We start from the raw sequence: 19,446 nt of genomic DNA, 5'->3' as shown, positions 1-19,446 counted from the left end.
ACAGGGTCAGATTTAAGGTGCTGGTTTTGACTTTTAAAGCCCTTCACGGCCTAGGACCCTCGTACCTACGGGATCGGCTCTCCTCGTATGGCCCACGGAGGACCTTAAGGTCCATATTTAGCAACACCTAGAGGTCTTAATCTTTTAAATTGTATTTTAATCAACTTGTTTGTATTATTGGTTGTTAGCCGCCCTGAGCCCGGTCTTGGCTGTGGAGGGCGGGGTATAAATAAAAAAAATATTATTATTATTATTAGCGATGGTGCTGCACCAGAAGGAGAAGAGGTGCCTTTGCAAGACAGTATAATACAATCCCGACAAATAGCACCAATACATGCTTAGAACTCCTTCACAGTTGAACTGTCACGAGTGGCTCCACTTCTGAGTTTTCAGTAGGGAACCAGGCAAAGGGTCTTCTCGGTGGTAGCGCCCTCCCTCTGGAACGCCCTCCCATAAGATGTCAGGCAGATAAAGAATTACACCACTTCTAGAATATATCTGAAGGCAGCCGTGTTCAGAGAAGTTTCTAATGTCTGACATTTTATTATTTTTTATCTTTTTCTGGAAGCCACCCAGAGTGGCTGGGGAAACCCAGACAGATGGGCGGAGTGTAAACAATAAAATTATTATTATTATTATTATTCCTAATCGCAGTGGGAAGTGCAAGACACAGAGAGAACACTGTGTGTCTGCATGTGTATCGAGTGTATGCAGTGAACATATATGTGCAATGATTGTGTGCACATTGTGGACATGCAGCACTTAGGGGGGTGGCCAACTTTAAATTTGGCTCAAAAAAAGCCATCAACTCTGAACTAAAAGATGCCCGCGGAATTTCTGACCCTTTCTTTACACTGAACGCAGCTCGCCAACCATCTGTTGTTAGGCTTGATAGGCCTTCTGTTTTTGGCATTTGAAGGAGATTTTATTGAGCCACTGGTTAGCAATCATAAGTCAGAGGTGGACGGCATTCTCCTAGCTGGGTCACAAGTTCATTGATCCTGATCTCCAGTTTCCAGGAGAGCAGTTGTTAGTTCAGTCTCTAGAGGTAAAGATATGTTTATGCATATGAAAAGAATCAAGTTCTGAAATATTTTGTGGAATTCTCCCTGGGTGTACTTTTGTCTGGGGTTTTTCCCCCTACAAAGCTTAAAGAACTGTGGAATCATGAACAGTCCTCACAGTAAACTGGAACGTCTCTGTTTTGCAGGTGTAATCCCTTTCCATGGCTTTTCGATGTACGGTAAGTGACTCTTCAATACTAGCACTGGAGCTAAAAATTGGAAGTTTGATTAATTGAATAAGTAAGTCAGTTTATATTGTTGCAATATAATATCTGTCTGTGTTTATCATAGCTATCATACCTGGAGGTTTGGTGGAGATTAAGTTGGATTGCTGGTCTTAGTTCCAGCACTTCACTAGGTGGGATTTCTGGAGAATGGGGCCAGGGAGTTGTTTGAGCTGTCGGGCTCCTATGCTTGGCTTGCATCTCATAGCCTTAGGATTCGGGAAATCTTTGGCAAGTAATGGGGCCTCTTGCTCATCATTGGAGGAAGAAGAGTCTTCTTCCACATTCTGCCCCTGCCCAGGAGGCTAATTCTGATTTTTTATTAAATTTTCTATTGTTGCTGTTCTTGTTATTATTATTAATTAAATGTTAGTCACTTTATTTTGCCCAAGATAACTCAAAGCAACTTACAACCAACCAAGTAACCAACCAAACATCCCCCCCCACACAGATACATTAAAATGAAGGTTAAAAATACATTTAAAATACCCAACCAACTGCTAAAAGGCCACAGATAGTTAAAGGCCACAGGCCTAGTTATGGAAGAAAGTTCTTGTCTGGTGTGTAAAGAGATATAATGTTGGTGTCAGGCGAGCCTCCCTGGAGAGAACAGTCCACAAACAGGGAGCCACCACAGAAAAGGTCCATTCTTGTGTTGCCGCCCTTGGGGTCTCTCATGGAGGGAGCACACAAAGAAGGGCTTCAGGTGATGATCGCAGGTTCTGGGGTGGTTCATATTTTGCAACCAGGTTGGGGTTGCATGGAAGTACTTACCTATGGAATAGTATTTATGTAGCTACCCCAGTTTCTTCACTGGTTATTTTACCAAATAAATAAAATTGTGTGACTTTGTATGTGCAACCCATGCATTGGTCCTGATTAACAGCATTGTGCCTTCAAGCAAATCTGTCTCAGCTGTGAGGCTGGCATTCCCAAAGTAATCACATGTTTAAAGTGGCCTGTTGTTATTCCACTTGTCAATAAAAATGCAATACTTGAATGACTGTTAAGAAAATACATGATTATTCCATAGCTGCGGCTACATTAACATACGTATTGTTCTTATTTCTACCTCCACAAAGAACTGATGTTCGTTCAGAATATGCAGGTTTTGTTTGACATGCATCTTGTGATTTTATCAAGTAGTGGTGGTGTGATAACAAATGTCTTTTATCCTTTCAGTCGCTCCACTTTGTTTCCTGTATAATGAACCTTCCAAGCTGTATCAGATGTTTCGCGAAATATACGTGCGCTATTTCTTCCGACTTCATTCCATCTCTTCTCACCCGTCCGTAAGTTTGCTTTGAACAAATCTGAACATGCAAAATGCAACAAACTAAAATATGCCTGTCTCTTTTTACCGTGCCTGTTCTAAAAACTCAGGACCGCTGTCTATGCAAACCTTCGCTTTGTTTGACTTGTACAAAAATATTTTAAAATGTAGACCTCTGTGTTGATAAAATCTCTTGTGTATTACATACAAGACAGCTTTATACTGTCAGTTTATTGGCCTGTTTCATAGGGATAATAGAATCACAAGTGTTGGAAGAGACCCTGAGGATCATCTAGTCCAACCCCCTGCAAAGCAGGAACATTGTGATAGGAATTTTGAGGTCTTAGGTATATGTTAAATGTTCATAAGTGTACCAACCAAGCACATACATAGATCAGCACAGGAAGACCGACCTGGAACCATTTTGATTTTCAAACTGTCCCAAACTGACCAAATGTTTTTTCTGCAATGTCAAAGGAAAATGGAAAAGCCTCCCCATTGTCTTTTCCTTCACAAATCCTGTCTTAAGGGTATGTCTGTGTTTGAATAGGGTGTGAGCCTGTGACCTGGCCCAGGAACTAAGTATTTATCATTACAAAAGACTGGCCAGGCTCCCCAGGCAATCCAATCAAGTAACCTGCCAGACAGGAGATAAACAACGACAGGAGATGGTTTCCAGAGAGTGGTAGGGGATGCTTTATCCCATGTTGATGGCCTTTCAGCTGATTCCCTGGTGGCCCGCTGGAATGTGGAGTTAACCAGGGCTATTGACTGTTTGGCTCCGAAGCGCCCTCTCCGATTGCATGGAGCCCGGACAGCCCCGTGGTTTTCCACGGATCTGAGGGCAATGAAACAATCGTTGAGACGGCTAGAGCGCCGGTGGCGGATAACTCATTCCGAATCTGACCGGACACAGGTTAGAGCTCAACGTCGAGCCTACCAAGTGGCGATAGCGACGGCGAAGAAGAATTTCTTCACCGCCTCTATTGCATCTGCAGAAAACAGCAGCAGGAGACTTTTTCAGGTGGTTCACAATTTAGCGGAACCACCTGCAACATCGGGGCCCAGTATGGGCCACATGTTCTCCTGCAATGATTTTGCAAAGTTTTTTGCAGATAAAATCGCTCAGATTCGGGAAGAAGTAGACTCCACCGTGGGAGCAGGGCCGGGGCGGGAGAGTGCTAGAGTTCTGTCTAGTCAAGTTGTGTGGGATCAATTCCAATCTGTTACCTCCGAGGATGTGGACAGGCTGCTTGGACGAGTGAGACCAACCACCTGTCTCCTGGATCCTTGCCCATCCTGGCTTATAAAAGCTAGCCGGGAAGGACTGGGCGATGGGCTTCGTGGGGTGGTGAATGCTTCCCTCCGTGAGGGAGCCTTCCCAGATCCGCTGAAAGAGGCGGTTATTAAACCGCTTCTTAAAAAACCATCTTTAGATGCGGCCACGATGGCCAATTATCGCCCAGTCTCAAATCTTCCATTCTTGGGCAAGGTGATTGAGCGAGCGGTTGCCGAACAACTCCAGGCACGCCTGGAAGAAGCGGACCATTTGGATCCCTTCCAGTCGGGGTTCAGGCCTCATCATGGGACTGAAACTGCCTTGGTCGCACTGGTTGATGATCTCCGGCGGGCTAGAGACAAAGGTGAGAGCTGTTTCCTAGTTCTGCTGGATCTCTCAGCGGCGTTTGATACCATCGACCATAACATCCTTCTGGACCGTCTTGAGGGGCTGGGAGCTGGTGGCACTGTCATACAGTGGTTCCGCTCCTTCCTCCTGGGCCGTGTTCAGAAAGTGGTGGTGGGGGATGAGTGTTCAGACCCCTGGGCTCTCACTTGTGGGGTGCCTCAGGGTTCTGTCCTCTCCCCCATGCTTTTCAACATTTACATGCAGCCGCTGGGAGAGATCATCAGGAGGTTTGGGCTGGGTGTTCATCAGTATGCGGATGATACCCAGCTCTACCTCTCTTTTAAATCAGAACCAGTGAGGGCGGTGAAGGTCCTGTGTGAGTGTCTGGAGGCGGTTGGAGGATGGATGGCGGCTAACAGATTGAGGTTGAATCCTGACAAGACAGAAGTACTGTTTTTGGGGGACAGGAGGCGGGCAGGTGTGGAGGATTCCCTGGTCCTGAATGGGGTAACTGTGCCCCTGAAGGACCAGGTGCGCAGCCTGGGAGTCATTTTGGACTCACAGCTGTCCATGGAGGCACAGGTCAAATCTGTGTCCAGGGCAGCTGTTTACCAGCTCCATCTGGTACGTAGGCTGAGACCCTATCTGCCTGCGGACTGTCTCGCCAGAGTGGTGCATGCTCTGGTTATCTCCCGCTTGGATTACTGCAATGCGCTCTACGTGGGGCTACCTTTGAAGGTGACTCGGAAACTACAACTAATCCAGAATGCAGCAGCTAGACTGGTGACTGGGGGCAGCCGCCGAGACCATATAACACCGGTCTTGAAAGACCTACATTGGCTCCCAGTACGTTTCCGAGCACAATTCAAAGTGTTGGTGCTGACCTTTAAAGCCCTAAACGGCCTCGGTCCAGTATACCTGAAGGAGCGTCTCCACCCCCATCATTCTGCCCGGACGCTGAGGTCCAGCGCCAAGGGCCTTCTGGCGGTTCCCTCATTGCGAGAAGCAAAGCTACAGGGAACCAGGCAGAGGGCCTTCTCGGTAGTGGCGCCCGCCCTGTGGAATGCCCTTCCAGCAGATGTCAAAGAGATAAACAACTACCTGACATTCAGAAGACATCTTAAGGCAGCCCTGTTCAGGGAAGTTTTTAACGTGTGATATTTTACTGTATTTTTGGTTTTATGGAAGCCGCCCAGAGTGGCTGGGGAGGCCCAGCCAGATGGGCGGGGTATAAATAATAAATTATTATTATTATTATTATTATAACATTCAAATTTCTGTTTTAAGACCGCCTTTTCTGTGATGTAGGTATGATGTATCTGAGGGGTGGTCTTAGGTTACACCCCTTCTGTGATGTATGTATGATGTTTCTGGGGGTGGTCTTGATCTAAGGTAAAGTAAAGGTACCCCTGCCCATACGGGCCAGTCTTGACAGACTCTAGGGTTGTGCGCCCATCTCACTTAAGAGGCCGGGGGCCAGCGCTGTCCGGAGACACTTCCGGGTCACGTGGCCAGCGTGACATCGCTGCTCTGGCGAGCCAGAGCCGCTCACGGAAACGCCGTTTACCTTCCCGCCAGTAAGCGGTCCCTATTTATCTACTTGCACCCGGGGGTGCTTTCGAACTGCTAGGTTGGCAGGCGCTGGGACCGAGCAACGGGAGCGCACCCCGCCGCGGGGATTCGAACCGCCGACCTTTCGATCGGCAAGCCCTAGGCACTGAGGCTTTTACCCACAGCGCCACCCGCGTCCCACCCTTGATCTACAGGGTGGCAATTTCAAAAGTCTTTATAAGGCCTTGCACGCCATTTTTCTTGGTCCCTCCTCTCTCCTGTGGGTGAGGGGAGCACCCTGTTGCAACAGATCAACACAGATCAAGCTTACTAGCTGCTTTGCTTCTCAATATTCTCTGGTTGGCCTCTGTTATTCTCTCCTACCAATAGGGAACCTATGTAAGGACTCTATATGGGCTCTTGGATACCCCATAAAGGAAAAGGGCAATTTTTGTTTACAACAACATGCAGGTGTCCCTTTTAGGGATCGAACCTGCAACCCCGGTGTAAACCATGCCCTATCCAACTGAGCTATAGAAGCAACAGTTTAAAGCCTCAGCTGGATGTCTTTTCCAATCCTGCTGAGATTCTTTAACCAGAGATCTGGAGTTTCAACCTGGGACCTAAATACAATCTATCATGTCATTTTGCATGCAAAACTATGCTACCATGTGTCGGTTTAAAAGGCAAACACATTTCTTGCGGCCTGAGCTTTTTTTGAGCTAGGGTCCACTTTGTGAGATTTGTAAAGCATTGTAAAAAAAATTGACAGATGTATACGTACAGGGATAGAAAGGAATTTCAGAAATGGGAGTGAGTTTGGAAACGAAGTCTCACAGTCCTTGGGTCAAGTTCAACCGCGGCTAACATACTGAGCCTTCAGTGACAACATCCTCTTCAGTTTGAGATTGTAATTTAATTACCTGATGCAAAATTACACAGATTAATTTTATCCAGGGTTAACAGGAGTTGCTTCCAACTTAAAACCTAGGCAGAGAGAAAGGTGTTATGTCTGAATCTGGCCAGAGTGTTTCCCACGCGTTAAATGTTCTGGAGAAGTTTGATATTTTCTATCCAGGGGATTAACTTAGGTTGGCTCTGGGAGGGATTCAAATGAGTTTTTGCATTCATGGAACAAGATTCTCCCCTCCCTTTGTGTGTTGCCACAACCCCTAAATCTGCTCTGGAGCATTGGGAGAATTTCCAGCACAGGTTTATGGGGTACACAGTGAGAAGAGAGGGAGGGAAAGCCCTATGGGGGGGGGAAGATAATTAAGTTGTTTTTGTTTTTGTTATGTATTTTATGTTTTTATATTGTGATTTTATGTTGTAGATGCCCTGAGACCTGCAGGTATAGGGTGCAAGGCTATGTAAATGCTGTGATTTCACAGGGACTTAGAAAAAGCATTAGATAATAAATTTGGCTTCCCAAGAATCTTTTAGCTTTCATTTTAAAAAACAAAACAAAACAAGAACATAATTCTCATGCTTTTGGTTGCAAATAAATGCTGGAAGATGTAATGTCTACTTAATCCTAGGAAGTAGAGTGGAATCCCAACTTCCTCATGACAGACAAAACCAGGAAAAATTATGTAAAACAGTAAAAATGGCAGCATAACAGGAAAAAAGGAAGCTTTGCTATATTGTAAAACTAATATCCGTCACAGAATTCAGTTTTTCTTATTTTGGTGTGGAGTGCGCGTAGTGCTGATTTTGTGGTTTAATTCAATTTAATTTTTAATTTAAAAAATTAAGAAAACCCATGCTGAAATCAAGATTATCATTATATGTTAATTTTGTTGGCCTTAAATTCCGTTTCGTAGCCCTTCATTGCATGTATCTAGGAAATAATCTGTTGTCTGTGTCTGCAGCCGACGATGTTTTAATGTGAAAAATTCCACAAGCTCACTTTATCAAATCTTACTGCACTACTTTGACTTGTTATATGTATGTTTTCAATCTATGCGTGAACTACATTGGGTATTTTTTCACTATCTATCTTTAAAACTCATTAGTAGTAAGAGGTACACTTGTTGTATGTGCTTTTATAAAAAGTGAATTATTATACTCTTTCTTTTTTAAAGGGCATTGTATCATTATGTTTGCTGTTTGAAACCCTTCTCCAAACCCATCTACCACAGCTGTTTTATCACCTTCGAGAAATAGGAGCACAGCCGTAAGTATTTTCCCTTATCTTTAAAAACTGACACCATCGTCATCATTATATTTGCATGCCAACTTTCTTTAGTTAAACCCATGCTCGAGGCAGCTTACAACTTGAAAAGGTTTACTAAATTACAAATACAGTGGTACCTTGGTTCTCAAACTTAATCTGTTCCGGAAGTCCGTTCCAAAACCAAAGCGTTCCAAAACCAAGGCACGCTTTACCATAGAAAGTAATGCAAAATGGATTAATCCGTTCCAGACTTTTAAAAAGAACCCCTAAAATGAAAGCAATAATCAATGTGCTGTACTATAAAATAAATAAGACAGTATTATAGATGATAAAAATTAAAATTATTTTTTCCTGACCTGCACTGAAGATAATAATAATAATAATTTATTATTTGTACCCCACCCATCTGGCTGGGTTTCCCCAGCCACTCTGGGCGGCTTCCACATAGACCAAAAATACACTAAGATGTCACACATTAAAAACTTCCCTGAACAGGGCTGCCTTAAGATGTCTTCTGAATGTCAGGTAGTTGTTTATCTCTTTGACATCTGATGGGAGGGCGTTCCACAGGGCGGGCGCCACTACCGAGAAGGCCCTCTGCCTGGTTCCCTGTAGCTTTGCTTCTCGCAATGAGGGAACCGCCAGAAGGCCCTTGGCGCTGGACCTCAGCGTCCGGGCAGAATGATGGGGGTGGAGACGCTAGGCATTGTTTGGATGGGGGGCTTTTATCCATTTCTGCAGTCACACAATTAATCATCAATCAATCAGTACCTGAACTGGGTTCCACATGGTCACAAAAACAAATGAACCGAAAAAGCCTCAAAAACAAAAAATGCAAAATAAATAGCAAAAACAAAAGCACCAAATATAAGCTCCAAATATCACCTCAGAACACTGCAATCGGAAACAGATGGCTTGAATTACAATGGGGGGACGCAAATTAGCAGTGCAACAGTTAAAAACAGAAATGGAAGGTTTCAATTATAATGGGGGACGCAAATTAGCCCTGCAACGGTAGAAACAGAAGCTCAGGACTCAAAACGGAGCACGTTTGACTTTTGAAGCAAAGTTTGCAAACTGGAACACAGACTAAGCTGTTCGAAAACCGAGGTACCACTGTATAACATAACTAGTCATAAACAATTGAGAATGTTGACAGTAGGATCTAGGGAGGGGATGATGGGAAATCTCGAAATTCAGAGAAATCTCTTTATATGGCTATGTATTTGGTATTGTTATAACTTTACACTTGTAAAATCAAATAAAAACGATATACCATATTTTTTCATGTATAACACGCCCCAGTGTATAAGACGCTATTTTTGGAGACTTAAAATTAAGAAAATGGGGGGAGAGTGCCCTCCTGTATAAGACTACCCCTCTTTTTAACATTATTTTTAGTAAAAAAAAACCTAGTCTACACAGAAAAGTACAGTATATCATTCCTCCCTTGGGATCCACAACGGAATCAGATGTGGGTAGGAACACTAGAAATAGCACAATTCAAATACAGGTTAAAAAAATTAAGAAGTGGGTCCCAAAACACGTTTTTGGGTAAAAGATGATTTTTCAGGTCTGAAAAAGACTCCTGCTTCAAGGTACAAACTCAGAGTAACAAAAATCAAGGTTGACATCTTTGCTTACCTGCGTGGAGACACATAACATTTGCTGTTACCCTAAGGAGAATGCATTTACAATAGATGCTAAACAGTACTTTCTTTTTCGATTTTGAATATTGAAATACTGTTAAGCTCAAGAAGCAGATAGCAAATAGATTATGAATGAGTGAACTGAGTGTATCATGCCAGATTTAGCATTAAGAAGAATTACTTTCTTTAGTTGGCTTTGGCTTTAGCTGTGCTCTTTTCCGTTTAAGGCTCAGAAATCCACATAAGCACATCTAAGGCAGAAGGCAAATCCACTGTGATTGTATGTTATGGGGAAATATAATAGTGTGTCTTTTTTCCCACTCATAGTCTAAGGATATCATTTAAATGGATGGTACGAGCATTCTCCGGCTACTTAGCTACAGATCAGCTTCTGCTTTTGTGGGACAGAGTTCTGGGATACAACTCTCTGGAAATTCTTGCAGGTAATGAGAACATATTTTGTTGATGGTGTTGACATTCTCCCTTTGTAAAGAAAAATGATACCAACACAAGAGGCTTCAGTTTCCTCATGTGCAATTGCATGGTTTCAGTAGCTATTCAATTGTGTGACCTCCGACTCAGTGTCTTAAAACTTAGAATTTTGGAAGCGGAGAGCGGCTGGGCCTCTGTCCTGTTCACTCACTTCTGCTATTCTGAGAACCGGCATAAAAGTAAAGGTCCAATCATGGCCAACTCTGTGGTTGCGGCGCTCATCTCGCTTTACTGGCTGAGGGAGCCGGTGTTTGTCCGCAGACAGCTTCCGGGCCATGTGGCCAGCATGACTCAGCCGCTTCTGGCGAACCAGAGCAGCGCACGGAAACGCCATTTACCTTCCCGCTGGAGCAGTCCCTATTTATCTACTTGCACTTTGACATGCTTTCGAACTGCTAGGTTGGCAGGAGCAGGGACCAAAGAACGAGCTCACCCCATCGTGGGTATTCGAATTGCCAACCTTCTGATCAACAAGCCCTAGGCTCTGTGGTTTAGACCACAGCGCCACCCGTGTCCCATTTATAATACAAATACTAATACCAATCATTCAAATACTGTATTTTATAATTTAGGTAGTCCCCCACGTGGTAGATTTAATGGTGTGATGATTTTCTTTATTTCTGCGTTGCAGAAGCTTATTAATTTCAATTATATTCTGGTCAAAATAATAATCCCTTATACAACAGCTGCAATATTAATAACTTCTATTCGTGTTGACACATGATTTATAGAACTACAAGTAAGGCAAAGATCACATTTAACTTAAGAAATTCTTAATATATTAATTTTGTTGTGCACTTTAAATGACTTTCTCGTACGTCTTTTCTTTAAAACGAAACTGTCACAAATTGACTAGAATGGCGCATTTAAGCTGGCTATATAGTATTTCCCAAACTAAGTGATTACTGAATTGAACGTAAAGAATAGCTAGACCAAAATATCTGTAGCAACTAATTAGTAGGCCGCCAGTCTAAATATTGTGCATTCTTTTTCAGTCCTGGCAGCTGCTGTGTTTGCTTTCCGAGCTGTGAATCTAATGGAGGTGACATCACTGGCTGCAGCTGAAGTAAGGATAAGTTTCAGTGGGAGAAAATGGAAATAGTTTGTGACATCTTGCCAAACACAGTAATTTAAGCTTCGTGTGCACATAGCATGCAATGTGAGGCTCTCTGCTGAAATTCTTATCTCGGCTAAATATTCAAAGGAAGTTATGAAAATATATGGATGAAACTCATGATACTCCTATGACAAATACACAGAAGAATGTTTAAACTGGGTTATAAACACTATGAAATAATTGAATTATTTTTTTTCAATTACACTTAGGGCCTTTCATATACTTTGAGTGTACACTTTTTAAAATGTGCACCACTGTTCTGAGAAGAATGATAGAATACCTAGAGAAATTCCTAAATCTACTTTAGGGCAATACTTTTATTAGGCCAACCAAAGCGTGGAAGTTTTCGAGTCCTCCTGAACTTCAGCCAGGGCAGAGGCTGAACAAGGCAAGTGCAGAGGATAGAAATTGGCTGGTGGTGAAGCTCTGAATCTTCATCTGCTAAGAGACTTCCAGAATATTGGAGGAAGTAGCAAGTATTCAAATGAGGCTTTCTCCCTTGTTGCTTTGTTTTACCATCTAGCCTGATAAAGGCTATTTTGGGACATGTTAGTTTCCTTAATAAATGGTAAAGGGACCCCTGACCATTAGGTCCAGTCGTGGCCGACTCTGGGGTTGTGGCGCTCATCTCGCTTTATCGGCCGAGGGAGCCGGCATACAGCTTCTGGGTCATGTGGCCTGCATAACTAAGCCGCTTCTGGCGAACCAGAGCAGCGCACGGAAACGCCGTTTACCTTCCCGCCAGAGCGGTACCTATTTATCTACTTGCACTTGACGTGCTTTCAAACTGCTAGGTTGGCAAGAGCAAGGACCGAGCAACGGGAGCTCACCCCGTCGTGGGGATTTGAACCGCCGCCCTTCTGATCGGCAAGTCCTATGCTCTCTGGTTTAACCCACAGTGCCACCCACGTCCCTTAATAAATGGTACTGCCCTAATAATGGATTTTGGAACCCTTTTCCTGGGCCAACATGACTACTTTTTAACTTTTTTGGGGAAAAATATGATTACTGCGAACCATTTCTGCTATGTGTAGGTTTTCAAAAGACGATATAACACTCTCACGGTGCAATTCTAAACACCTGCTCAGAAGTAACCTCACTTCTCGCAGTGAAGGAGCCAGAAGGCCCTTGGAGCTAGACCTCAGTGTCCAGACTGAACAATGGGGGTGGAGACGCTCCTTCAGGTATACTGGGCTGAGGCTGTTTAGGGCTTTAAAAGTCAGCACCAACACTTTGAATTGTGCTCGGAAACGTACTGGGAGCCAATGTAGATCTTTCAGGACAGGTGTGATATGGTCTCAGCAGCCACTCCCAGTCACCAGTCTATCCGCTGCATTCTGGATTAGTTGTAGTTTCCGGGCCACCTTTAAAGGTAGCCCAAGTTAGAGTACATCACAATAGTCCAAGCGGGAGATAACCAGAACATGCACCACTCTGGCGAGACAGTCCACAGGCAGGTAGGGTCTCAGCCTGCGTACCAGATGGAGCTGGTAAACAGCTGCCCTGGACACAGAATTGACCATGCATAATTTTACACATCAAAATTATGTGCAAATGTTGTAACCTTTTCTCGTAGGGGAGTTTTTCCAGCTTCCTTAGCATTTTGGTTGCCAGTTTCCATGTCTCCAATATCCTGATGATAGTTATTACGAGATTGGTCACACCATTGTTTTCTTCTCCTTTCCTAATGATCCATGGTGTAGAATCCACCTTCTTCATAGCTGCTGCAATACCGTGTGGACTTTTTCTCCTACCTATTAGCCATGACCCCAAGATCTCATTCCTGCCAGTCACTGCTGGCTCAGTGTATATTATTATTATTTATTGAATTTATATACCACCCTATGCCTGGAGGTCTCAGGGCGGCTCACAGAACAAAATCCAAATATAAAACCACAAAATTTATAATCAAAATAAAAACACCCAATAACCCTCCCCAAACTCCCACATTTTAAAAGGTCAGGGGTGCCCAAACTTTTTTCAAAGAGGGCCAGATTTGATGAAGTGAACATGCATGAGGGCCAACCAAAGTTGTTGACTTTTCTTAGGATTGAAGTTTTTTGGGGGGATTTTACCCCAGGAAATAAACTGCCGGGGCCGGATTAAATTGACTGGCAGGCCGGATTAGGCCCCTGAAACGGACTTTGGACATGCCTGGCATAGGATATCTATCAAATCAACCAAAGGCCCAGTTAAAAAGGTTTTCCCCTGGCGCCTAAAGGTTTATAATGAAGTTAGGGCCTTCTCGGTAGTGGCGCCCTCCCTGTGGAACGCCCTCCCACCAGATGTCAAAGAGAACAACAACTACCAGACTTTTAGAAGACATCTGAAGGCAGCCCTGTGTAGGGAAGCTTTTAATGTTTGTTGTATTACAGTATTTTAATATTTTTTTGAAGCCGCCCAGAGTGGCTGGGCGGGGTAGAGTGGCAGAGATGAGTGGGGTATAAATAATATATTGTCGTCATCGTCGTCATTATTATTATTATTATTATTATTATTATTATTATTATTATTATTATTTTGCCCCAATGTATGACACTTTATACATACTTGCACTGAATCACATTTCCCCGTTTTATTCCCCATTTGTCCAAACCCTAATTCTCTCTAAGAGCAGCGGAACTAGCAACAGGAAACTGGCATTTCCTTGCTGTATCATTAAACATCTACCTTTTTGTTTCTCTCATCTTACCTGTATTAGTCACCTTGCCTTCAGAGGAATGAACTTTGGCCTGAAGAGCTAGTTTTTTCAGTTATTGCATCATGTCGACACAAGTTGTACCCAGCAGGGAGATAGTTGTACATGTGGCAATCTGGGTGACATTCTAATTTGGGATTTTCCTTTTTGGGATTTTTTTTTTAAGCTAAGTCCAGTGCTGTGAGGTTTGGTGAGGTTTTCTGAAAAGCTTCCTGGCCCCATTGTGTTGGCAAACTCGCAAACGTTCTTAACTTTCCCAACTCCTTAATTCAATGCTTCATCTCTAAGGCTCCAGCTCATCTGCAGAGCTCTCTCCAGACTTTTACTAAATATGGCTAGCTTTCCCCCAGTTAGGTAAAATGACTGGCCTTCAAAAAAGGGGTGGCGCTGTGGGTTAAACCACAGAGCCCAGGACTTGCCAATCGGAAGGTCGGTGGTTCGAATCACTGCGACAGGATGTGCTCCCGTTGCTCGGTCCTAGCTCCTGCCAACCTAGCAGTTCAAAAGGACGTCAAAGTGCAAGTAGATAAATAGATACCACTCTGGCAGGAAGGTAAACGGCATTTCCGTGCACTGCTCTGGTTCGCCAGAAGCGGCTTAGTCAAGCTGGCCACATGACCCGGAAGCTGTACACCGGCTCCCTCGGCCAATAAAGCGAGATGAGCGACGCAACCCCAGAGTCGGTCACGACTGGACCTAATGGTCAGGGGTCCTTTTACTTGGCTAGTTTACAGCTGCAAAGCTATTCAGGTGGCTTGGCTGCTATGAAGCTCAACAGGCATGAACAGGATTACAGCTAAAGATGATTAAGGTCATATCCAAACACATTCAGTCCCATGGAAGAATGGGGCAGATTTTATTGTGAATGCCTTTGGCTACATGCAATAAATTGATTGATTATGACTTAAGAGTAGACATACATAGGTTTGTACTGCACCCGTGTTAGAGCCCAGAAACATGGCTCTCTTTCACCTCGGCTAAACTTACAGTTTTAGTTTTCAGTTTTTTAAATCTCCCAGGAAATCAGCTAAACTATATTCTACTGCTGAACTAAATCTGTACTTGGAGCTTTTCACTCAAATATGCCAACTTTTTCCAGACTTTGCTTCCGTTAAGGCTTATCTGTAGCTAATCTGTCTTAATTGCTAGAGTAGAGGTAAAAAATTGTAAATTGCTGCAGGATTACCTTCTTAGGGCTTTGTTCTTAAATCTGTTCTAACCCTGGTTTAACTTTAATGTAAAAGTAGAGGGACCCCTGACCGTTCGGTCTAGTCACGATCGACACTGGGGTTGCGGCGCTCATTTCATTTTACTGGCCGAGGGAGCCGGTGTACCAGGGGAGCCATGTGGCCAGCATGACTAAGCCGCTTCTGGTGAACCAGAGCAGCGCACGGAAACGCCGTTTACCTTCCCACTGCAGTGGTACCTATTTATCTACTTGCACTTTGACATGCTTTCAAACTGCTAGGTTGGCAGGAGCGGGGACCGAACAATGGGAGCTCACCCAGTCGTGGGGATGCTCTGTGGTTTAGACCACAGCACCACCCACATCAACTTGAATGTAGGTTGTGCTTAATTTATATGTGCACAGGTGCTTATCTTGTCCAACGCTTTGCTGCCTTCTTGACATTTTGCCTTTGGGCTGTGATATTACAAACAAATAAATATAACTTGAGGCAGGGACGTAGGTGGCGCTGTGGGTTAAACCACAGAGCCTAGGACTTGCCAATCAAAAGGTTGGTGGTTCAAATCCCCGCGACGGGGTGAGCTCCTGTTGCTCTGTTCCAGCTCCTGCCAACCTAGCAGTTCAAAAGCACAAAGTGCAAGTAGATAAATAGGTACCGCTCTGGCAAGAAGGTAATCGGCGTTTCCGTGCGCTGCTCTGGTTTACCAGAAGCGGCTTAGTCATGCTTGTCACATGACCCGGAAGCTGTACGCCAGCTCCCTCGGCCAATAAAGCGAGATGAGCGCCGCAACCCCAGAGTCGGCCACGACTGGACCTAATGATCAGGGGCTCTTTTACCTTTACCTTATGAACTAATGAGCAATGACAGCAAGAAAATTTTCATATACAGTCATACCTTGGATCCAAACACCTTGGTACGCAGACATTTTGACTCCCGAACGCTGCAAACCTGGAAGTGATCCGGTTTGCAAACTATTTTTGGAAGCCGAAGGTCCGATGGGGCTTCCGTGGCTTCCGATTGGCTGCAGGAGCTTCCTGAAGCCAATCAGAAGCCGCGCTTTCTGAACATTTTGGAAGTCGAATGGACTTCCGGAACAGATTCCATTCGACTTCCAAGGTACGACTGTACTACGGCCCCATTCACACATAACATGGGAGATTTCTAGCTTACTGTGGTTTTCCGAGAATCAGTTCTGTGTTTATATGGGCTGCCAGGTGGCTCTCACTTCGTTCCTCCCCTGGCAAGAACAAGACAAACCTTGGCTTTGTGTTAATCTCTGAGCCAGGGGTCATGCTCGGCTCTCATAACAGGCAACAATTTCTAGCCAAGCTACAGCCGTGGTTTGTTGTTGGCTTGCTGTTCATGATTTATTAAGGGGCAAAAAAACTCCACAATATGTGCTTTGGAAATATCCCCTGCTTTATCCCACGCATATTGAGAGGCCGGGGGAAATGAAATGGGAGTGATCAGGCTGTACACAAGAATGCTCTTGTTCTCAGTTAACAGTGATAAGCCAGAAAACCTGTGTGTGAGTGAGTGAGTGTGTGTGTGTGTGTGTGTGAGAGAGAGAGAGAGAGAGAGAGAGAGAGAGAGAGACTCTTTAAAACATTGCTAAATAATAGTGGATCGTCCTGAACCCCTGAGCAAGGTAATATTAAAGAAAATGCAAAACTAGTTCATAACCAATCATCTTCTTTCTGTGTTCAATGCTTCAAGAGTTATCCACACATCCGCTATTTGCCTAACTCAATTAAGGGAGCTATATTTAAAAGGTTCATCCATACTCGTTCTGCAGGACATAAGTCGTGCCCTTATGCAATTTAAAACTTTGAGCTGATGAGTACACTTTCCAGTATTTGCATCGTCATATATTTTCAGAAACCACAGATGCTCATGGTGTTTGGTTCTTCCTCCCCCTCCCCTTGCTAGTTTTGTACTATTGCTTTTTTTGTTGTTGTTACTAATACATTTTAAAACCCTTTTAGTCCCCAAGTGGCCCACGTTTGATTAGGTTTATTAGAACATTTTTAAAAACAGCAGGTTTTTTTCATCTACTTTATGATTAGAAAAAAAACTGTTGTCCCAAAAAATAATAATGGCATGGATCAATACAGAAGGACGTGGGTGGCGCTGTGGGTTAAACCACAGAGCCTAGGACTTGCTGATCAGAAGGTCGGCGGTTCGAATCCCCGCGACGGGGTGAGCTCCCGTTGATCGGTCCCTGCTCCTGCCAACCTAGCAGTTCGAAAGCACGTCAAAGTGCAAGTAGATAAATAGGTAACACTCCTGCAGGAAGGCAAATGGCGTTTCCGTGCGCTGCTCTGGTTCGCTAGAAGCGGCTTAGTCATGCTGGCCACCTGACCCAGAAGCTGTACGCCGGCTCCCTCGGCCAATAAAGCGAGATGAGTGCCAGAGTCGGCCACGACTGGACCTAATGGTCAGGGGTCCCTTTACCTTTTATCAATACAGAAACAGAAATTCCCTATCTAAGGCAGACAATCTAAAGTTCTTCTGAGCGGGATCCACGGTCATCCTACAACCTTTGGCTATACAGATCTCATATATTTTGAATGGAAGGAAATATTACCATGGAGCCACCACAGAAAAGTCCCTAATACCAGTAGTGATCATCTCTATTTCAGATGGTGATGCCACCTGCGACAAGGCCATATTCCAAAACTTTAAAAATGGGGAGACAAATGTCAGAGGATATGGTTACTTAAATATCCAAGACTTGGGCTCTAAAGCTTTAAAGATTAACACCTTTGTTGCCATGAGAAGATTAACTATGATTTATTATGTTTCCATAAATGATCCTTCCATTCATCCCTACCCCCCCAGCCCGTCCCACTTCTTAACAGTTTCATGATATTGTATAGATTGCATGGTATAACCTTTTCTGTCCAGGGATCATTTTCGTCTGAACAAAATGTCCCTCAAAATATTTGGACTGGGGAGAGTGATCTTTGCATTTTGCTGCCTTTATGAAAGTGGGTCATCTGTACATGATTATGCTAAGCACTCTTACTTTAAAATAAGATTTTGAAAAATAAATGTCGCTCTCACTGAGAAGGCTCACTGTGAAGCATTCTTACAAATCAAGACTTATTCCGCAAGTACTACTCCAGACAAGCAGGATAAGGGTTCCTAACGTACAATTATTTTTAGATACAAGGTGAAATGTTAGACTGTCTTCCGCACCCATGATACCGCATATTTGAATGAGGCCTAAATCCTAAAATAAGGATTCAGTGTACTTGATCCCACTATGTATAGGACTCTCATAGTACGGTTCAGAATTAAAGAGAATTTCTGTAGATAAAAGCAAAAGCAAGTACCGTATTTTTTGCTCTATAAGACTCACTTTTTTCCCTCATAAAAAGTAAGGGGGAATGTGTGTGCGTCTTATGGAGCGAATGCAGGCTGCGCAGCTATCACAGAAGCCAGAACAGCAAGAGGGATTGCTGCTTTCACTGCTCAGCGATCCTTCTTGCTAATCTGGCTTCTGAGATTCAGAATATTTTTTTTCTTCTTTTCCTCCTCCAAAAACTAGGTGCGTCTTGTGGTCTGGTGCGTCTTATAGAGCGAAAAATACGGTAAATTAAGGAGGTGTCATTAGTTAATGGTGCAAAAAAATTTTAAAGCAACAATTATTTCTTAATTATAAACATAACGTGATATTTTCCCCTTTTATTCCAGGCTGTACTTGCTGATCTTTCGACTCTGAAAGTTATGCCTCTTCTTCAGATTTTTCTGTTCGCCACCGGCACTTGATGTTCCTCAGAGCTGCTGTGCTGCACTGCTAGACTTTCATCAGACGCTAATAATAAACTATGCAACGCTTTCATTAAAATCAAGCTCAAACGTTAAAATGGGCGGAATTCTGCAAGAGTTAAAAATGCACTTCTGACATGGAAACGCCCCCCCCCAATGCTTTTTGCATATCAAGTTAGCGCTGCTGCATGCTGCTGAATTTTAGCCAAACTGCAGTACCTGGATGTAATGCAAATCACATAACAGCCAATCCACCTAAGTGATAACCCCCAAATGCATGTACAATTAAATGCACCAAAAAGGAAATAGCATATAATAATACTAGAGTTCAATTCTGCCTTTCTGATGCTGTAAGGTGGGGAAAGGATGTCATCAGTTATAATCTATTATCCAGTCACACCATCCGTCATCTTAAAAGTCCTGCAGTACTTGAAAAAAAGTATTTCTGTAAAGTATTTAACTTTAAAAGTGTAATAATAACGCTTCCTTTGAAAAGTCGCAGCAATACCTCTCTTAGCAACCTTTCTATATCATTCCTGATGGAAGAAGCACCTCATTTTATTGTTCTTGGCTGGAGGCTGAGGACGAGTTTAGAGTTGAAGGTGGTATGATGG

At 43.7% G+C, this 19,446-nt stretch overlaps 1 protein-coding gene across 2 annotated transcripts in view; it reads left to right on the top strand.

Moving 5' to 3' along the window:
- The window catches only part of TBC1D19 (TBC1 domain family member 19), a 90,988-nt gene extending 71,850 nt beyond the window's left edge, over window positions 1–19,138 (top strand). For both annotated transcript variants that reach the window (XM_053403663.1, XM_053403662.1), the window contains 6 exons: window positions 1,211–1,243; window positions 2,471–2,580; window positions 7,824–7,915; window positions 9,892–10,007; window positions 11,052–11,122; window positions 18,758–19,138. In XM_053403663.1, the coding sequence (XP_053259638.1) occupies window positions 1,211–1,243; window positions 2,471–2,580; window positions 7,824–7,915; window positions 9,892–10,007; window positions 11,052–11,122; window positions 18,758–18,832 (497 nt within the window). In that variant the 3' untranslated portion in view covers window positions 18,833–19,138. The remainder of the gene's footprint in view (window positions 1–1,210; window positions 1,244–2,470; window positions 2,581–7,823; window positions 7,916–9,891; window positions 10,008–11,051; window positions 11,123–18,757) is intronic.
- The last annotated feature ends 308 nt before the right edge of the window (window positions 19,139–19,446 follow it).

The sequence above is a fragment of the Podarcis raffonei genome, chromosome 9, assembly GCF_027172205.1.
Source record: "Podarcis raffonei isolate rPodRaf1 chromosome 9, rPodRaf1.pri, whole genome shotgun sequence".
Taxonomy (NCBI): domain Eukaryota; kingdom Metazoa; phylum Chordata; class Lepidosauria; order Squamata; family Lacertidae; genus Podarcis; species Podarcis raffonei.
Note: the sequence above shows the minus strand (reverse complement) of the source record. Positions and strands in the feature narration are given on the sequence as shown.